Genomic DNA, 20,085 nt, shown 5'->3' on the forward strand with positions numbered 1-20,085 from the left:
CCCACAGATTTTCAATCGGACTCAGGTTCGGTCCAAAACGTTATTCTTCTTCTGGTGAAGACCTTCCTGTTGGTTTGGATGTATACTTTGGGTCGTTGTCATGCTGAAAGATAAAGTTCCTCTTCATGTTCAGCTTTCTAGTAGAAGCCTGAAGGTTTTGTGCCAATACTGACTGGTATTTGGAACTGTTCATAATTCCCTTTACCTTGACTAAGGCCCCTGTTCCTGAAGAAAAACAGCCCCAAAACATGATGCTGCCACCACCATGCTTCACGGTGGGTATGGTGTTATTTTGGTTATGTGCAGTGTTGTTTTTGCGCCAAACATATCTTTTGGAATTATGGCCAAAAAGTTCAACCTTGGTTTCACCAGAACACATTTTCCCACATGCTTTTGGGAGACTTCGGATGTGTTTTTGAAAAATTTAGCCAGACTTGGATGTTTTTCTTCGTAAGAAAAGGCTTCAGTCTTGCCACTTTACCCCATACCTATTAAGAATCTGGGAGATTGTTGTCACATGTACCACATAGCCAGTACTTGCCAGATATTCCTGCAGCTCCTTTAATGTTGCTGGTCTCTGACAAGTTTTGGAGGAATGTCCAGTTCTTGGTAATGTCACTGTTGTGCTATTTTTTCTCCACTTGACTGTCTTCACCCTTCTCCTGACTAATACTTTTTAACAATGAGATCCCTCTGATGCTTTGGAAGCTCTTTGCAGACCATGGCTTTTTCTGTAGAATGCGACTAGGAAAATGTAAGGAAAGACCTACTAGAACAGCTTAACTTTATTTGGGGTTAATCAGAGGCACTTTAAATGATGATAGGTGCGTACTGTCTCCTATTTAACATGAGTTTAAATGTGATTACCTAATTCTGAACACAGCTATATCCCCAGTTATAAGAGGGTGTGCACACTTATGCAACCACATTAGGTTAACATTTTTACTATAAAGTTCTGAAATGATTTATCTTTGTCACAATTTTTTTACATCACAGAAACCTGACATTTTAACAGGGGTGTGTAGACTTTTTATATCCACTGTATATGATATATATATTTTTTCTGAACCATTTATATAATGCTATTTTTTTTAAACCCAATTATATATATATATATATATATATATATATATATATATATATATATATATATATATAATATGATTTTATATATATATATATATATATATATATATATATATATATAATATGATTTTATATATATATATATATATATATATATATATATAATTATATTGCATAAAATTAACACAGTTTTTGTTCATTTTTCCTGGTATTTTTCTGAGGCCCGGATTCTCGTACGAGTTATGCCGGCGTATCTCCAGATACGCCGTCGTAACTCTGAGTCCGAGCAGTCGTATCTATGCGCCTGATTCTTAGAATCAGTTACGCATAGATTTGTATTAGATCCGACCGGCGTAAGTCTCTTACGCCGTCGGAGCTTAACTGCATATTTACGCTGGCCGCTAGGGGCGTGTACGCTGATTTACGCCTAGAAATATGTAAATCAGCTAGATACGCGAATTCACGAACGTACGCCCGGACGACGCAGTACAGATACGCCGTTTACGTTAGGCTTTTCCCGGCGTAAAGTTACCTCTGCTATATGAGGCGTACCAATGTTAAGTATGGACGTCGTTCCCGCGTCGAATTTTTAAAATTTTACGTCGTTTGCGTAAGTCGTTCGCGAATAGGGCTGGGCGTCATTTACGTTCACGTCGAAAGCATTGGCTTCTTGCGGGTTAATTTGGAGCATACCGACTGGGATACTTTCACGGACGGCGCATGCGCCGTTCGTAAAAAGCGTCATTTACTTGGGGTCACATAAAATTTACATAACACACGCCCACATCTATCACATTTGAATTAGGCGGGCTTACGCCGGCCTATTTACGCTACACCGCCGCAACTTTCCTTTGAGAATACGGCACTTGTCTGTAAAAGTTGCGGAGGCGTACCGTAAATAGGATACGTTACGCCCACACAAAGATACGCGATTCTACGTGAATCCGGGCCTATATATACTGGTGTGTATATATATATATATATATATATATATATATATATATATATATATATATATAATGTATATGTATTTTTTATTTTTCTCTTTTTTTTTTTTTTAACACAGTTGTAATTACTCTTTTTAGTTGTTGTTCTTAATAATGGTTTCATGTTATTATTATCACAGTCACCAGCTAATGGGATTGGGAGATAGTTTGTGTGTGTGTGTGTATGTATATACTGTATATATGTATACACACACACACACTAATGCACACCGATAGAGTATTTAAAATATCAAATGTACCCCATGTGTAGCTCACTTTCTATGTTTCATTGTCTAAATAATTAAAAGCAAAAAAAAAATCAATTTCCTTGTATATAATGTCTGTACTGGTTGGACTGAGCGGGTAGCCTGTTTGTGATGAGTGAATACTGTAATTAATGTCCAGATTCTTGGCTTTGCGCTGGAAGTTCACATCACAGTGGCTCCAGTAACCCCCTCTACCTCCCTCTGCCAGTTCTCTGCTGCTATTTTGACACTTGCAGGCCTGCTCCACTATTGCACAGCTGATGCCCTGTCCATGCTTATATTTTTCTTATTGACAATGAGCGTTCTTGCCAAACGCCAGGGACCATAGTCACATCTGCTTGTTTCCTGAGCTTGTCTGGGTCCGCTCGGAAACACTTCTTGTCCAGAGGGCAGTTTTTTTTAACTAGGCTTAATCCTCTCCAAATTCTCCCTTTCCAAATGGATAAATAGGGCGACAGATTCCTGTTGTCTTACTTTAGAGAAAATTATTCCATTTGACACTGTTCACCGTAGTCCCTGTCATCGTCACATCCCCAGCCAAGTTTACAGGCAAGGTGCTTGCGTTTTGTTACTCACCAATGCTTTCCCCACCCCCCACGCATACATGCTTTTCTTTCTCCTCCTGTTGGCCACTGCGACTTTTTTATTTTTTTTTATTTTTATATATATATGAGTTTGATTACTCAAAATGCTTCATCTGTGTAATAGAATAAATGCCATGTTTTCGATCCTGATCATTGTAATTATTCCTTGTTTTAACTGTCACTTAATTTTGAAAAGTAAAATGAATACTGTCTAGTTCACAAGCAGGCGAGAAGCTTATTATTGCATGTTCCAACAGTGCTACTATCATGTTATGTTACATCAGTATCTTCATTTAATGGCAGTATAAAAAGGTAGAGAGACCACCACATTCCTTATCCCAACCTCAACCTGACCCTTTAGCTTACCCTCTCACTAAGCCTTCCTACCACCTGCAACGTTTGCAATAAAGGCCAACTTTTGCAACCCCCCCCAAAAAAGGTTCCCGTATGAGACCTCCCCTGTTCTATTTTTGTTCCCTAAAGTGGAACTTCCGCTCATCTGATTCCTCCCCCCCTCCGGTGCCACAATTGGCACCTTTCGGGGGGGGGGGAGTGGGACAGGATGCCTGTCTTTTGACAGGTATCCTTTGCCACTTCCAGGAGTCCGGGCCGCGGCCCATGATATCACTGCGGGGCTCCCTCCTCCTCCCCTCACCGCCGGGCCAATAGGAGAGAGGAGCGGGGCCTCGTGCATACGCAGTAGGTTCCCGGCGTGAAGCCGAAAGGCTACACTGCCAGGTTCCCTTACCCGCAATGGCGGCGGCAACACTTAACAGCTGATGGAAACATCAGCTGCTTTGCCGACTCAAGGGACAGGTAAGTGTCCATTAATTAAAAGCCAGCAGCTGCAGTATTTGTAGCTGCTGGCTGTTAACATTTTTTTTTTTTTTTTTTTGTCCGGAAGGCCGCTTTAATAACCTGTCCAGAAGTCTTCTGGGTGGTCATGACTCATGTGAGTTATTTTCTTCAGATGTTCTCTCTACTGTGGACCGTCCTCAATGTAGAGAGTGGCACTGATGTGATGACGTCAGCACCTCTATCTGCATCATTACATTCCATGATGCCCTGCATTCACTGTATGCCCTCAGTCTTCAGGGTTGAATGGTAATGTGTGGAAGAACGAGGACATCTTGTGTGGAAAGGGAATCACTGCAGAGGACCGTGCCAAAGAGACGGCAAGAGCTGACTTTTTTTTCTTAAAGGGGGACTTGGTGAGCTGCAATATAATATAATAGATGTTTGTGCAAGAATTTTGAGTATAGCCTCCTATACATAAAGTAATAATCAATAGAGGTGTACCATCATCCGGGAAAGTATGCAACAACAGATGAGGGTGGGGAAAGAGGGACAGTAGCTGAAGTTGGCCCAATAATATTCCTTCCCCCTAAAATTTGAGGACTGTCTTGGTACAGTAAAAATAGCATACATGTAATATAAAAGGAAAATGTATTACATAAAAAGTTATACAATCAATACATGATTAAAGTTGAAAAGACAGAGGCCTAGGATAACTCGAGGCAATTTCTGTAATTTACAGCCATATGGAATGATCTGAGTCTCGACTAGTTTCGTGGTATAACCACTTCTTCAGGAGAATCATTCTACGAGACAATACAATAAAAAGTAAGACAAGAAAATTGGTAGACAACAATTCAGCTCAAAATTAAGATAGACAACAAAATTCCATAGGAACTGGCTTACCCCCATATATGGTGGTCATGCGTGGCACGGAACAAAATACCCTGTGCGGTGGACTGGGGGGAATATGCAAGGATCCCTAAGGGGGGCATAATGTGAATAAGGATTATGGCGAAGAGCACTGGTGAAAGGGGGGGGAGGAAAGGGAATAGAAAATAAACATCTGCTGGCACCCGTAATCACCCACCTCCACAAAGATCCGATTTTGCAGACGGAAGAATGTCCTATTTTTTCTTCCGTCTTCGGATCGGATGAACACGGACATACGGTCCGTGTTCATCCAATCCCCCATAGGGGAGAGCGGAGAAAAGACAGGGCGGTCCCTGCACAGTGTGCGTAGACCGCCCTGTCATCTGACGGCTCAGCGGGGATATACAGAGCGATCCCCGCTGAGCTTACGGACACACGGAGGCGGATCATTACTGATCCGCCCCGTGTGAAAGGGCCCTAAGGCAGTGAAACTAATCAAATCACCTGTGTAAAATAATGGAAAACCTGAAAACATGACCTGTTGGGGGTACTTGAGGACTGAAGTTGAGAAACATTGTCGTAGAAAACCATGATAAATGGACTGTAGTGCGTTACTGCAAAAAGCACTAAAGGTGTGAACCCTAGTGTTCCCTGCTCCATGTCTTGACTAAGATCACCCTGTTCCCCAAGGAGCCAGATCACGTTTTTGTAGAAAGGACCAACAGGTGACTTCAAGGGTCAGGATTGGGGGGGTTGTAACATAGGGTCCCCTTCCAGGGGACCCCATGTCTCTCTCCTCATTGGACATATCGATAGCAGCAGGAGCTATTGGCTCCTGCTGCTGCCAAGCAAATCCAGTGACAGTGGGCGGGGCCAGGTCCCACTGTCTGTGTCAATGGACACAGCAGCAGGACTCAGATGCAAGCCCACACGGGTGCCCTCAGGGAAAGTGGCTTTCCGTGGGGGGCACCCAATGACGAGGGAGGGGCTTGGAGCGCCAGCGGGGGACCCCCATGTTACAACCCCAGGTAAAAGTCATGATTTGCATAATAAAGTGCACCTGTCTTTGTGTCTCTCTGACCATACAAAGCCTTTTATAAGGGTTCCTGATTGTCATTTTAGCCGGTGTCAGACCATGACCGGTATTCTATAACAGAAAACACTGATGGCATTTAGTTTGAAAATCAATATAAAAAATACACTAACTTTACATTAAAAAAATCGATCTTTACTGTTTATGAACCTTTAAATTCCTACAGAAAGTTCTATTTTTTATCAGTGGGTAACAACCATCGGGGATCGGTATTATCTCTCACCTTGGCTCTTGATCAAAGTGTCGTGCTTTGCAAAGACAAATGATTCATTTATTATGAAAGAACAAGCCTGCCTTTCAGACTTCCATTGATTTTAAATTAAAAAGTAACTGCTGTGTTCTACATGAGGGGTGACAACAGTAACAAAGTGGTCCTTACTTAATGTTATTACGAGCAACTCCATTGCATGTGCCCGAAGGAATCTTGTGTTTCGCGCACAGCGCAGCGCCATAATCTAACTGATCAATAATCTAGATATCTCAATGCAGCCTAGCAGATAATCAATTGCTGCTAGAATTACTCAAGCAAGGCGAGCGCTTTCTCTTGCGAGGCAGGTCCTTGACTTCAATTGGCTGACTTTATTCCATGCTATTTTTCATCTCGCACACGTGCTTGCCTTTCATGATAAATGAGGATGCTGAAATGACAGTCAGAAAAAAATCAGCAATGCTAGAAAATTATTGCTGTTGCTTAGAAGGAATTATTCATTCAATTTGCTGATTTAACCACTTAACCCCCGGACCATATTGCTGGTCAAAGACCAGAGCACTTTTTGCGATTCGGCACTGCGTCGCTTTAACTGACAATTGCGTGGTCGTGCGACGTGGCTCCCAAACAAAATTGGCGTCCTTTTTTCCCCACAAATAGAGCTTTCTTTTGGTGGTATTTGATCACCTCTGCGGTTTTTAGTTTTTGCACTATAAACAAAAATAGAGTGACAATTTTGAAAAAAATGAATATTTTTTACTTTTTGCTGTAATAAATATCCCCCAAAAATATATTAAAAAACATTTTTTTTCATCAGTTTAGGGCGATACGTATTCTTCTACATATTTTTCATAAAGAAAAATCGCAATAACGTTTATTGATTGGTTTGCGCAAAAGTTATAGTGTTTACTAAATAGGGGGTATTTTTATGGCATTTTTATTAAGATTTTTTTTTTTACTAGTAATGGCGGCGATCAGCGATTTTTTATCGGTACTGCAACATTATGGCGGACACTTAACACATTTTTGGGACCATTGGCATTTTTATAGCGATCAGTGCTATAAAAATGCATTGGATTACTATAAAAATGCCACTGTCAGTGAAGGGGTTAACACTAGGGGGCGGGGAATGGGTTATGTATGTTCCCTGGTTGTGTTCTAACTGTAGGGGGGGTGGCCTCACTAGGGGAAATGACTGATCGCTGTTCATACATTGTATGAACAGACAGTCAGGAATTTCTCCCCTGACAGGACCGGGAGATGTGTGTTTACACACACAGCTCCCGGTCCCCGCTCTGTAACGAGCGATCGCGGGTGGCCAGCGGTGATCGCGACCGCCGGGCACGCGCACGGGAGTCAGGGGAGAGCGCCCCTAGTGGTCTGCGCGAGAGCCGACGTATAGCTACGTGCTCTCGTGCAGGGGAGCCGACCTGCCCATAGAAACCATATTCTTCCTCTCTTTCTGATTGGGCGACAATGAAAGTAAGAATTTGGTTGCTCTGGGCAACATCTTTACCAATGAGGGATGCAGAAGGTTAAAGTGGATGTAAACCCGATTCATAAAATATGAGCTTGGCACATATATCTAGAGTGTTTTTGTATCTCTCTTCAATGAGCGAAGTCTCATAGCTCTCTTCTGAACGGCTCCGCTGTTATCAGCCTGATAACTCCTTGACAAATTCTAGGACACTTTAGACAAAAGCAGCCTGAAATTTCTGTCAGGGGTGGTTGCTAAAATAGATTAGCAGGGAGCTGGTCCTATTACAAAACACCTCTGAGAGTCTCTGCCTATGAGGAGAGGGGGTGTGTGCCTTTCCTCCAATCAGCAATGTCAGCTATCTTGGATGTATGCCCAGACATCACACTTAACTGTGTTAACCAGGAAGAGAAAATCTCCTAACACAATCTGATCTTTCTAAACAGTATATAAATGTGAAGACGGCAGATATGGATGTAAGGAGTTTTGGTTCATCTGTGTATCATCTGAGGCTGTTCACTTCACTGGCTGTGTATGGAGGGTTTACATCCACTTTCAGGCTCCATGCACACTGGGCTTAAAAAACGTTTGTTATTTTTGGAGTAAAAAAACTTCTATATAAAGCATTTTTTGTACAAAGTGTAGGAGAGTTTTACGTTTTTTCTGCCAGTGAGCTCCAATCAGAAACGCAAAGGTTTTTTTTTCCTGCCTCTAAACGTTGTTCTCAAATATGCCTGTAAACGTCCTAATGTGTATGGACACAAAGGGTAACATTGAGTTGCTTCTACAGGCAGAACACAAAACTCCTGTAGAAGCAACGTTTTTTATTCCAGTGTGCATGGAGCCTAAAGAAAAGGCCTCTTTTATCAATGGCAGGGAGGTTTTTTTTCTTTTTCTTTACCACTTCTAGTCTGGGCCAATTTTGACATTCTACTCCTACATGTAAAAACATTTTTTTCTAGAATTTTTTTTAAAATCCCAAACGTTATATATATATATATATATATATATATATATATATATATATATATATATATATATATATATATATATATATATATAGATATATATGTTTTTTAAGCAGAGGCCCCAGAGCATACAATTCTGGATGTTGTATATGTTTGTCACGCGGTATTTGCACAGCAGTTTTTCCAAAACAAATTTTTGGGGAAAAAATACACTTGAATTATAATGCATGAAAACACAGTATAATGCACAATTGTTTTTCTTAAAATTTAAAAGATGATGTTACGCCGAGTAAATAGATACCAAACATGTCACATTTTAAAAGTGCGTCCGTCTCTGGAAACGGCACTAAACTACAGTACCTAAAAATCCCCATTTTAGACCCCAGACCTCTCCTCTGACCTCCAATACAGACAATCAGACACAGATCAACCTGATTGGCTGCTTCCCTAGCTACTCAGGCATCTGGGCTAATCCCAACATTATTGTCAGGATCCATGCACAGCCTCGACTGGCTATATAACGTCAGCTGACACCAGGCTAGTGTGCAGAACAGTACACTCACTCCTGTGACCCACAGGAGAAGTATGACCAAGAGAGGAAATTGGGCATCTTCTCCAGGGCACCCACTGTCACGCTTTGAAAGTAACGTGGCCCTGCGGGGCTCGGCATTCATTCACAGCCCCCTGTGAATGGGAAACTACAAGTCTACAACTTTTGTGGCTGTTGAGCGATAAAGTAGTTCATTCATTCTTCCTGTCAGTGAGTATCTGCCTGCCTGTACAAGGTACAAGCATATGGATACACTGACTGGTCTGTAGGAGTCCTGTGTGGTACCAACAATCTGCTGATCGCTGGTGCAATGCTTTGCACGCTCCCAAAACAAAATAATATTAAATGCACATTTTTTTTTATTTTTTACACGCAAAAAAAATGTCATTTATTATTTTTTGTTATAAGGTGAACTTCTCCTTTTTAAGTATGGAATTCTGCCCACAGACTTCAGATTCACTTTAAAGTGGAACTTTAGTCAGAAAAGTTGTGCTTGATCACTTTTGTGTTTGTAGGTATAGTTTTGTAAAATATTTTTAAAAAGTGACTATACTGTTTAAAGTCCAGTAATACATTTTCTCACCCTGCTCTGCACATGCTCAGTTGCTCTCTGTTTTTCGGCACTGTGCCAAAAGTGTTGAGGCCGATCTGCTGACAGCCTAAAGATTTAACCACTTCCAGACCGCCGCACAACTATATACGCCCTGACTTTGAAGAGGGATATCTTGGTTATGGCAGCAGCTGCTGCCATAACCAAGGTATCCATCTCTTCAGGCTGGGGTGCGGTATACGATAATGGTCTCTGCAGCGGATTCACAGCGAGATCACCGTTATTGGCGGCGGGAGAGGGCCCCCCCTCCTGCCACTCTCCCACTCCCCCCCCCCCCCCCGCCCCTTACTGCAGCCGTCGGTAGCGGCGGAGGCGATCGGGTCCTCTTCCTAGCTGGGTATGGATACGAGTGAGGGCAAGATGGCCCCCATCCGTCTCCATACCATATGGCTGGTATTGCATTTTAGTCTAAATATGAGATCTGAGGTCTTTTTGACCCCAGATCTCATATTTAAGAGGACCTGTCGTGTTTTTTTTTCTATTACAAGGGATGTTCACATTCCTTGTAATAGTAATAAAAGTGACCCAATTTTTTTATTTTTTTTTGTAAAAATAAATAAAATCACGTAAAATACAATTTTTTTTTTTTTTTTTTTAAAGCGCCCCGTCCCGTCGAGCTCACATGCAGAAGCGAACGCATACGCGAGCAGCGTCTGCATATTTTGAGGGCAATCATAATGCTGTTGCGGCCCACGATGGAATTGAGTTTGACACCCCTGTTCTAGGGTGTTAGGGAAAAAAAAATAATGTTTGAGGGTTCTAAGTAATTTTCTAGCAACAAAAACGTGTTTTTAACTTGTAAACACAGAGTCTGAAAAACAGGCCCGGTCCTTAAGTGGTTAATGCTGCCCTGGGCTTCAGCAAAATGGCGGCCTCCAACAAGGACAATGCTGGAGGCAATTTACAGCATACACTCATTTTGGTAGCATAATTATTAATGTGGAATGTATGTTCCTTGCTAAAGAACATTATTTTTTTTTATCAAGTTGTTATGGGTAAAGTTCCACTTTAAATTAGACAGGAGATTTATACTGGTTGGACTCACAATGACAGCTCTGAGTAATAGAAAACGAAGATGTTGGTTGGCTGCATTTACATCAGGGCCATTGTGTTTTATATCGGCCCTTATCATTTAAACTCCATTCTGAAAATCTGTCTGGCTCTCTTTGTAGTGCTTCATTTTGTCAGCTATGGGGGAGCAAAGACGAAGCCATCAGTTTGCATGTTGTAAAAAAAACATTCTGATTGAATAAGGATGCTTATAACAATTAGATGATTGTATTTTATATTACATACCACCGCAAATAATTTTCTTTGGCATATCACTTCTAAAATGAACGGCTGCCACGCTTCCTTGTAATAACTGCCGATGTGACAGTAAGGTGTTAGTTACCAATTGATAACCTAGAAAACCGTATTGTGATCTCTTCAGATAATTAATCTTAGCCATTTACCTGTCATGCGGCTTCAGTGCGCAATTTTTTATTTTTTTTTCATCTAGGCAGGAAGATTGCCAGCTCTTAAAATTAAAAAGCATTCCTTTTATATTATTCATTCCAGTAACAATTTATGACGGTATGTTTATACGCTGAGCGCTTGTCAACAAACATAATTATGTTTCGATATAAACAAGATTGGTGACCGCATTATGCAGCCCATCTTCGCAGAGCCGCGTCTGATTTAAGGCCAGATTATAGAGGACGTATATTTTGCCTGACGTCTTTTCCCCCTCTTTGTTAACAGTTTTGTTTTGTTAATTACTTTTAGACAAACGAGTGTCCATTTAGGATCCTTGTTTATGGGGGACATCAAACGGAGAAGGAAAGCCGCTCCGATCCCTGGACCCACGGCATCTGGTAAGAAAGTGAAATGACGCTGTTTATGATGATGTCACTGAGGTGTCTGATTATACGTAAAGCTAACCTGTACTATATGGCTAAAGGTTTGTGGAGATCTGACCATCACACCTACAGGTGAAACTCGAAAGAAATTGAATATCGTGCAAAAGTTTATTTATTTCACTATATGCAACTTAAAAGGTGAGATAGGCAAGATAGTTCAAGCCTTGATTTGTCATAATTGTGATGATTTTGGCTTACAGCTCATGAAAATCCTGAATCCCAAATCCATAATCTCAGAAAATTTGAATATTGTGAAAAGGTGCAATATTCTAGGCTCAAAGTATCCCACTCTAATCAGCTAATTAAGCCATAACACCTGCAAATGGTTCCTGAGCCTTTAAATGTTCTCTCAGTCTGGTTCAGTAGGAATCACAATCATGGGAAAGACTGCTGACCTGACAGTTGTGCAGAAAACCATCATTGACACCCTCCATAAGGAAGGAAAGCTTTAAAAGGTAATTGCAAAAGAAGTTGGATGTTCCCAAAGTACTGTATCAAAGCACATTAATAGAAAGTTATGTGGAAGGTAAAAGTGCAAAAGAAAAAGGTGCACAAGCAGCAGGGATTAGCGCAGCCTGGAGAGGATTGTCAGGAAAAGGCCATTCAAAAGTGTTGGGGACTTTCATAAGGAGTGGACTTGGGAAGGGGTCAGTGCATCAAGAGCCACCACACACAGACGGATTCTGGACATGGACTTCAAATGTCGTATTCCTCTTGTCAAGCCACTCCTGAACAACAAACAACGTCAGAAGTGTCTTACCTGGGCTAAAGAAAAACACACCTGGTCTGAGAGCAAATTTTGCATCTCATTTGGAAACCAAGGACCCAGAGTATGGAGGAAGAATAGAGAGGCACACACTGTAAGATGCTTGAAGTCCAGTGTGAAGTTTCCACAGTCTGTGTTGATTTGGGGAGCCGTGTCATCTGCTGGTGTTGGTTCACTGTCCTTCATTAAGTCCAGGGTCATCGCAACCATCTACCAGGAGATTCTGGTGCACTTCATGCTTCCTTCCGCAGACAAGCTCTATGGGGATTCTGACTTCATTTTCCAGCAGGACTTGGCACCTGCCCACACTGCCAAAAGCACCAAAACCTGGTTCAATGACTGTGGGATTACTGTGCTTGATTGGCCAGCAAACTCGCCTGATCTGAACCCCCATAGAGAATCTATGGGGCATTGCCAAGAGAAAGATGAGAGACATGAGACCGAACAATGCAGAAGAGCTGAAGGCCGCTATTGAAGCATCCTGGTCTTCCATAACACCTCAGCAGTGCCACAGGCTGATGGCTTCCATGCCATGCCACATTGAGGCAGTAATTGCTGCAAAAGGGGCCCAAACCAAGTACTGAGTACATATGTATGCTTATACTTTTCAGAGGTCCGATATTGTACAATCCTTGTTTTAGTGATTGCATGTAATATTCAAATTTTCTGAGATTGGGGGTTTTCATGAGCTGTAAGCCATAATCATCACATTTATGACAAATCACGGCTTGAACTATCTGGCTTTGCATGTAATGAGTCGATCTCGTATATTAGTTTCACCTTTTAAGTTGCATTAGTAAAATGAATGATCTGCACGATATTCAAATTTTTTTGAGTTTCACCTGTATATGAGTTTGTTGGGCATTCCATTCCAAAACTATGGGGATGTTTAGGGAGTTGACTCCCCACTCCTTTCCCTCTCTCCATTACTTTGCAGCTTTAACTGCCTCCTCTCTTCTGGGAAGACTATTCACAAACTTTTGTAGTGTGTTTGTAAGAATTCTTGCCCATCCACCTAAAAGAACATTTTTGAGGCCAGGTGTTGGAGTTGGATGAGGAGACCTTGCTCGCAGTCAGCATTTTAATTCATTCAAAAGGTATCCAATAGGGTTGAGTTAAGGGCCCATATCTCATGATGTAGCCAGCGTGACCATACCTATGGTACAGCCGGCCTGACTGGCAAAACCGGTCAGGTTTTCCTTTTCATACCCACTTATTTCCTGCACCCCCCCCTCTTAAATTCTTTCTAATGATCCAGACCTAATGTGTATCTTTCCTCACTATCAAGAAAAATATGAGCATTTGGCTTGTAGCTGGTGTATCCCTCTTCATGCAGCTACATTTTGTGTCACATGCTTGGTGACCTGTAGAGATCTCTGGTGAGAGGGCCGTGGTTGCTTGTTAGAAAGCGCTTAATATAAAACATTGCATTCATCTACTATACATTCATGGTGGACTTATGTTAAAGGGACACTAAAGGTTCATTTTAAAAATAAAATAAAAAATAACAAACATATACTTGCCTCCACTGTGCAGTTCGTTTTGCACAGAGTGGCCACGATCATCCTCTTCTGGATTCCCACGGTGGCTCTCGTGGCTCCTCCCCGCAAGAGCTAACCCCCTCTGAGAAGCTCTCTCCCAAAGGGGGTTACCTTGCGGGTGCGCTCCCGTGTGATGCAGTCGGCGGTCATAGCTGCCGAGTGTATGATTTGGCCCGCCCCCAGCACGCTGCGTTATTGATTTGATTGACAGCAGCGGGAGCCAATGGCTGCGCTGCTATCAATTTAACCAATGAAGAGCCAGCAAGCCGTTTGGAAAGCAACGCGGGGTCGCGACCACTGAAGTTCGGGGGTCAGGTGAGTAAAACGGGGGCTCGGGGGAGCCGGAGAGTGCAAGGTGTTTTTTGAACTTAATGCATTGGATGCATTAAGGTGAAAAAATACGATGGTTTACAACCCCTTTAAGGTATATTCAAGCATATGGAAACATATAAGCCTTCCTTTGGAGTTTTCCAGCATTGCCTACCTATATGAAGCACAATCTCTTGCAATATGAGGTCCTATTGAGGCTGAAGTTTGGGACTTGCTTTGCCAATCTTTCAGGTTTTCGTGGGCAATAGGGAGGATAAAGGAAATGTGTAATATGTGGTCTGGTTGAATTTCAGCTTGAGACTTTCTTTGGTACACTCCTTGTTTTTATTTCTAGCCTACTGCTAAACATCTGAAAGATTTTGAAGTTTGTAAACTTACTTTGTGAATTCCTTCCTTAAATTCTGTGACATGTAGTCATTATGCCCTTTGAGTAGGCACGGCTGTGTCACACATTTCAGAGCCTGCCCTTTGAACTAAAGAGGTTCTGAGAGGTGGATTTTCAAGAGTCAGTACAGAAATCGCTGCTTAAAGGCAGCAATATACCATGGGGCATGTAGTCCTTAGAAACTGAAAGTAAGTAGCAGAGGAGAAGCTGCAAAGCATGTAGGGAAACCAGGAAGTGGTGGAAAGAGACAGCCAGCAGACAGGCAAAACTCACAACATGAAAGGAGATTTTTCAAGCAAGATGATATTAGATTGTCAAAAATACTGTAACTATTGTTTGTATTGTTATTACAATGCTGATACTATAAAATGTATGCTGTAACCATAGATGTCCTTTTAATAGCTTGCAATTTGCTGTGAAGCATCTTCAAAAAAGCCCTCAAGAAGGACGCGCCCCCTTCTCCTCCATTAAGAAACAATTTTTGGGGGAGACAATCCTGAGACTCATCAGATGCTCCTTTTCACGAGTTACTGAAAACTAGGGAGAGTTCCTGAAACTGGTTTAAGGGCTTTCCTTAGCCACTTCCTGCCAAGGCCGTCATATGACTTCCTGGACTGTCAGTTGGGATATATGAATGATGCCTGCAGCTGCATCCTTTTCAACCAGCAATTCTCCCTGCACCATAAGAACAATCATAGCGGCAGTTCAGTCACTTGATCGTTCTTGAAGGAGGGGAAGTCCTCCCTCCATCCTGCCGCCCTCCGGCGCTTCTACTGGCTCGCCGATGCGATCGGCTCGCCCGGGAAGGAATGCAACGGTGCCAGAAGTTCACCATAGAGAATACCAATGACCAAGTGGTCCCCGGCAGTCTCTATGATCTTCGGAGGCCCAGACGTGAAATTATGACATCACCTCTGGCCTGGCAGTTGTAAATACTGCTGTGTACTCAGCTGGAAAGGACAAGATTTTTTTTTTTTTATTATTATTTTTTATTAAGTCCCTTCTGACAAGTTTTCCTGACACCAAGAGAAAAATGGTGACGGGGGAGGAACCTTCAGCTGATCAACAGCCTCAGCTCTGTTCCTGTGTGCTGTGTGAAGGGGGGTGTCCCTTCTCTCTCACTAAGCTCTTCTGCAGTGTGTCATTTCAGCTCTCTGCCCCCTTTTTTCTGACAGCTCAGACAAGCTTTATAAATTCTGGACTTTAAACTGGGTAGATAAACAGGTACAACTTATGTAGGAGGCTTTGTTTAATTTCTGTATATCACCTTGGGCCAGTCACCTCACTGTGTATATGTAGGGGTTTACAACCACTTTATTATGAACTTATATACAATTAGCATTGTATCCATGGGCTACACCCTTCCCACCTCCACTTGTCCAATATGAGCGCCCTGCATGGCCAATGTGACACAATGATTTGATAACAGCAGGATAATTAGTGGGAGGGGTTAGTCCTGGAGTCAAGGAAGTCAAGCTCTTAGTGATCAATAGAAACCAAGGTCAGAGAAGTACGCCAAGTCTTTTTTGACTTGCATTGTTGTGCCTACTCTCAGGCAGGACTGTTACTTTGGAAAGTGTAAAATAAGCTGACAGGTTCACTTTACAAGAGATTTCAGAAACGGATATAATTAGAATTACCAGAACCGGCGGCTGATCAGAGCGTGATCAGCTTATCTGGAAGGACACTTAAATGGTTGTAAAGTTTTTAGCACATTTAAGTGACTTTTATTGTACTTACAGCACAAGTTTTTAGTGTCTGCCATTTTATTTCTGCACATTTCATGGCTTTAATTTATACTTTGCTGAGCCGAGTTCGGCGTCAGTCCTTTCCACACCATGTTCCGGCCCCAGAGGCTGATGGAACTCATTCCGCTTTCCAAACGCTGTCCCTTCTGACACATAATTCTCTGGCATGCTACGGTGATACTTATGATAATTAAATATATGACTTAATTAGAAAGCAGAAGTGGCTGGCCCAGATTTCGTATTCATCTCAGCCATATCTACCCCTTACACACCCCTGCTCCTTCATCTCTTCTTTATTAAATGTGCTCCCAATTCAGGCCACTGTGGTGGATAATCAAAAAAGCTTCCCCTTTGGGAGCAGCACAAGATGCTTTTAAGTGTGCCTCCATTAAATGGGATTGGAAGCCCAAGAAGGGAAAAAAGTGATAATTGCTGAAACTTTACAACCGCTGTATCTTTTATTTTCTTATGGCTCCGAGACCAAACTTTCCTCCGTTTTTGTAAAGCAATTTATTTCCTAGTTAAAGCAAGAAGAAATGAAATAAGATACAGTATTTGTGTAAGAATAGAGGCACGCTTTACACAGAACTTTTTAATTGTGTGTATATATATATATATATATATATATATATATATATATATAATTTTTATTCACTGGCCACTTTATTAGGTACACCTTGCTAGCTATATATATATATATATATATATATATATATATATATATATATATATATATATATATATATATATATATATATATTAGTGTGTGTATGTATGTATGTGTGTGTGTGTATATATATATATATATATATATATATATATATATATATATATATTTATATATATTTATATTTATATATATATATTTATATTTATTTATATATATATATTTATATATATATATATATATATATATATTTATTTATATATATATTTATATATATATATATATATATATATATATATATATATATATTTTTTTTATATATATATGTATATATTTATATGTGTATATATTTATTTATATATATTTATATGTGTATATGTATTTATTTATATATTTATTTATATATATATATATATATATGTATATTTGTGTGTGTGTATGTGTGTATATATATATATATATATATATATATATATATATATATATATATATATATATATATATATATATATATATATATATATATATAAAACTCAACGTGTCTGTGTGTATGTATGTATGTTCCAGCATCACGTCCAAACGGCTAAAGATATTAACATGAAACTTGGCACACATGTTACTTATATGTCAGCAACAAACATAGGATAGGTGGTTTAACCCTTACCCACCCCCATTTGCCATGGTCGGGGTTTTTCTTTAAAGTCCCATTCAACTCTATGGGAAATACATGTTACTTCATAACTTCCAAACGGCTGTACATATTTCCATAACACTTGGTCACATGTTATCTATACGTCCACTAAATCTATAGGATAGTTAATTTATCCCTTAACTACCCCCATTTGTGAGGGTCGGGGTTTTTGTTTAAAGTCCCATGCAAATCAATGGGAAATGTAACTTCTGTACGCCTGGAGATATTTCAATAATACCTGGTACACATATTTATGCCAAATAAAAATATATGACAGTTAAATTAACCCTTACCTACACCCTTATATAAAAGATGGGTATATTTATATTACTATGATTTTCCTCCCCAAAAGGTTAAGATAGGAAGACCGGGCAATGCCGGGTATTCAGCTAGTATATATATATATATATATATATATATATAGGTCCTACCCAGTACTAGCAAGGTGTACCTAATACAGTGGCCGGTGGATGTGTATATACAGTGGAACCTCGGATTACCAGCATAATCCGTTCCAGGAGAATGCTCGTAATCCAGAGTACTCGCATATGAAAGCGAGTTTCCCCTATAGAAGTCAATGGAAACGAAAATAATTTGTTCCGCATTGACTTCAATGGCATACAATGCCGTATGTGGCCAGAGGCGGGGGGCGCCGGAGAGACTCGGAAACATTCAGAAAGGCCAGAGGACAGCTTGGCTGAACTCGGAAAGGCTCGGGAACGGAGCATTTCTGAGGTTTTCTGAACGGCTCTGAGCCACTCTGATTGGCTCCGCCATACCCCCCTACACCACCTCAGGCCAAACGCGATACTGCACACCGCTGTGGCTTGAATCCTGCTCGTTTTGCAAGACAACACTTGCAAACCGAGTCAGGATTTTTAAAAATACAGTGTTTGTATTGCGAAACGCTCGCAATCCGAGGTTCCACTGTGTGTGTGTGTGTGTATGTATATATATATATATATGTGTATATATATATATATATATATATATATATATATATATATATATACACACATACATCGGCCACTGTACTAGGTACACCTTGCTAGTACTGGGTTAGACCCACTTTTGCCTTCAGAACTGCCTTAATTCTTCATGGCATAGATTCAACAAGGTGTTGAAAGCAAGGTGTCAGCATACCAAGACATTTTGGACAATTTCATGCTTCCAACTTTGTGGGAACAGTTTGATGAAGGCCCCTTCCTGTTCCAACATGACTGTGCACCAGTGCACAAAGCAAGGTCCATAAGGACATGGATGAGCGAGTTTGGTGTGAAGAAACTTGAAGAAACTTGACTGGCCTGCACAGAGTCCTGACCTCAACCCGATAGAACACCTCTGGGATGAGTTAAAGTGGAGACTGCAAGCCAGAACTTCTCGTCCAACATCAGGGCCCGATCTCACAAATGCTCTTCTGGGAGAATGGTCAAGCATTCTCATAGAGACACTCTTAAACCTTGTGGATAGCCTTCCCAGAAGAGATGAAGCTGTTATAGCTGAAAAGGGTGGGCCGACTCAGTATTGAACCCTACAGACTAAGACTGGGATGCCAATAAAGTTCATGTGCGTGTAAAAGCAATACTTTTGACAATATAGTGTATATGCATACTAAGGTTATTCAAAAAGTTTTGGCACTTTTATATAGCTCTAATAAATGTAAAAATTGAGGAAACCTTTTGACGCCCCCCTGTGTGTGTTCATAATATATATATTTGTATTTATATTAGGGCTGTTACTGATTAAAATTTTCGTGTACGATTAATCGATATTTTTTTAATCGATTAATCGACTAATTTCGATTAATTATAACGCACATACATTTTTCAGATCTCCACAGACATCTCCCGCACTGTAATATCCACAGACATCTCCCCCACTGTAATATCCACAGAAATCTCCCCCACTGTAATAGCCACAGACATCTCCCCCCACTGTAATATCCACGTCATCTCCCCCACTGTAATATCCACGTCATCTCCCCCACTTTAATATCCACAGACATCTCCCCCACTTTAATATCCACAGACATCTCCCCCACTGTAATATCCACAGACCTCTCCCCCACTGTTATATCCACAGACCTCTCCCCCACTGTAATATCCACAGACCTCTCCCCCACTGTAATATCCACAGACCTCTCCCCCACTGTAATATCCACAGACCTCTCCCCCACTGTAATATCCACAGACATCTCCCCCACTGTAATATCCACAGAAATCTCCCCCACTGTAATATCCACAGACCTCTCCCCCACTGTAATGTCCACAGACCTCTCCCCCACTGTAATATCCACAGACCTCTCCCCCACTGTAATATCCACAGACCTCTCCCCCACTGTAATATCCACAGACCTCTCCCCCACTGTAATATCCACAGACATCTCCCCCACTGTAATATCCACAGAAATCTCCCCCACTGTAATATCCACAGACCTCTCCCCCACTGTAATGTCCACAGACCTCTCCCCCACTGTAATATCCACAGACCTCTCCCCCACTGTAATATCCACAGACCTCTCCCCCACTGTAATATCCACAGACATCTCCCCCACTGTAAT

At 41.1% G+C, this 20,085-nt stretch overlaps 1 protein-coding gene across 2 annotated transcripts in view; it reads left to right on the forward strand.

Annotated features, from left to right (window-relative positions):
• Positions 1–20,085, forward strand: part of GPATCH2 (G-patch domain containing 2) — a 249,658-nt gene that overhangs the window by 204,674 nt on the left and 24,899 nt on the right. The window contains exon 9 of one of the 2 annotated variants that reach the window (XM_040351439.1): positions 11,264–11,352. The exons of the other annotated variant lie outside the window; for it this stretch is intronic. Coding sequence (XP_040207373.1) covers positions 11,264–11,352 — 89 coding nt within the window. The remainder of the gene's footprint in view (positions 1–11,263; positions 11,353–20,085) is intronic. 2 annotated transcript variants of the gene reach the window in all.

This window comes from Rana temporaria, chromosome 4, assembly GCF_905171775.1.
Source record: "Rana temporaria chromosome 4, aRanTem1.1, whole genome shotgun sequence".
Taxonomy (NCBI): domain Eukaryota; kingdom Metazoa; phylum Chordata; class Amphibia; order Anura; family Ranidae; genus Rana; species Rana temporaria.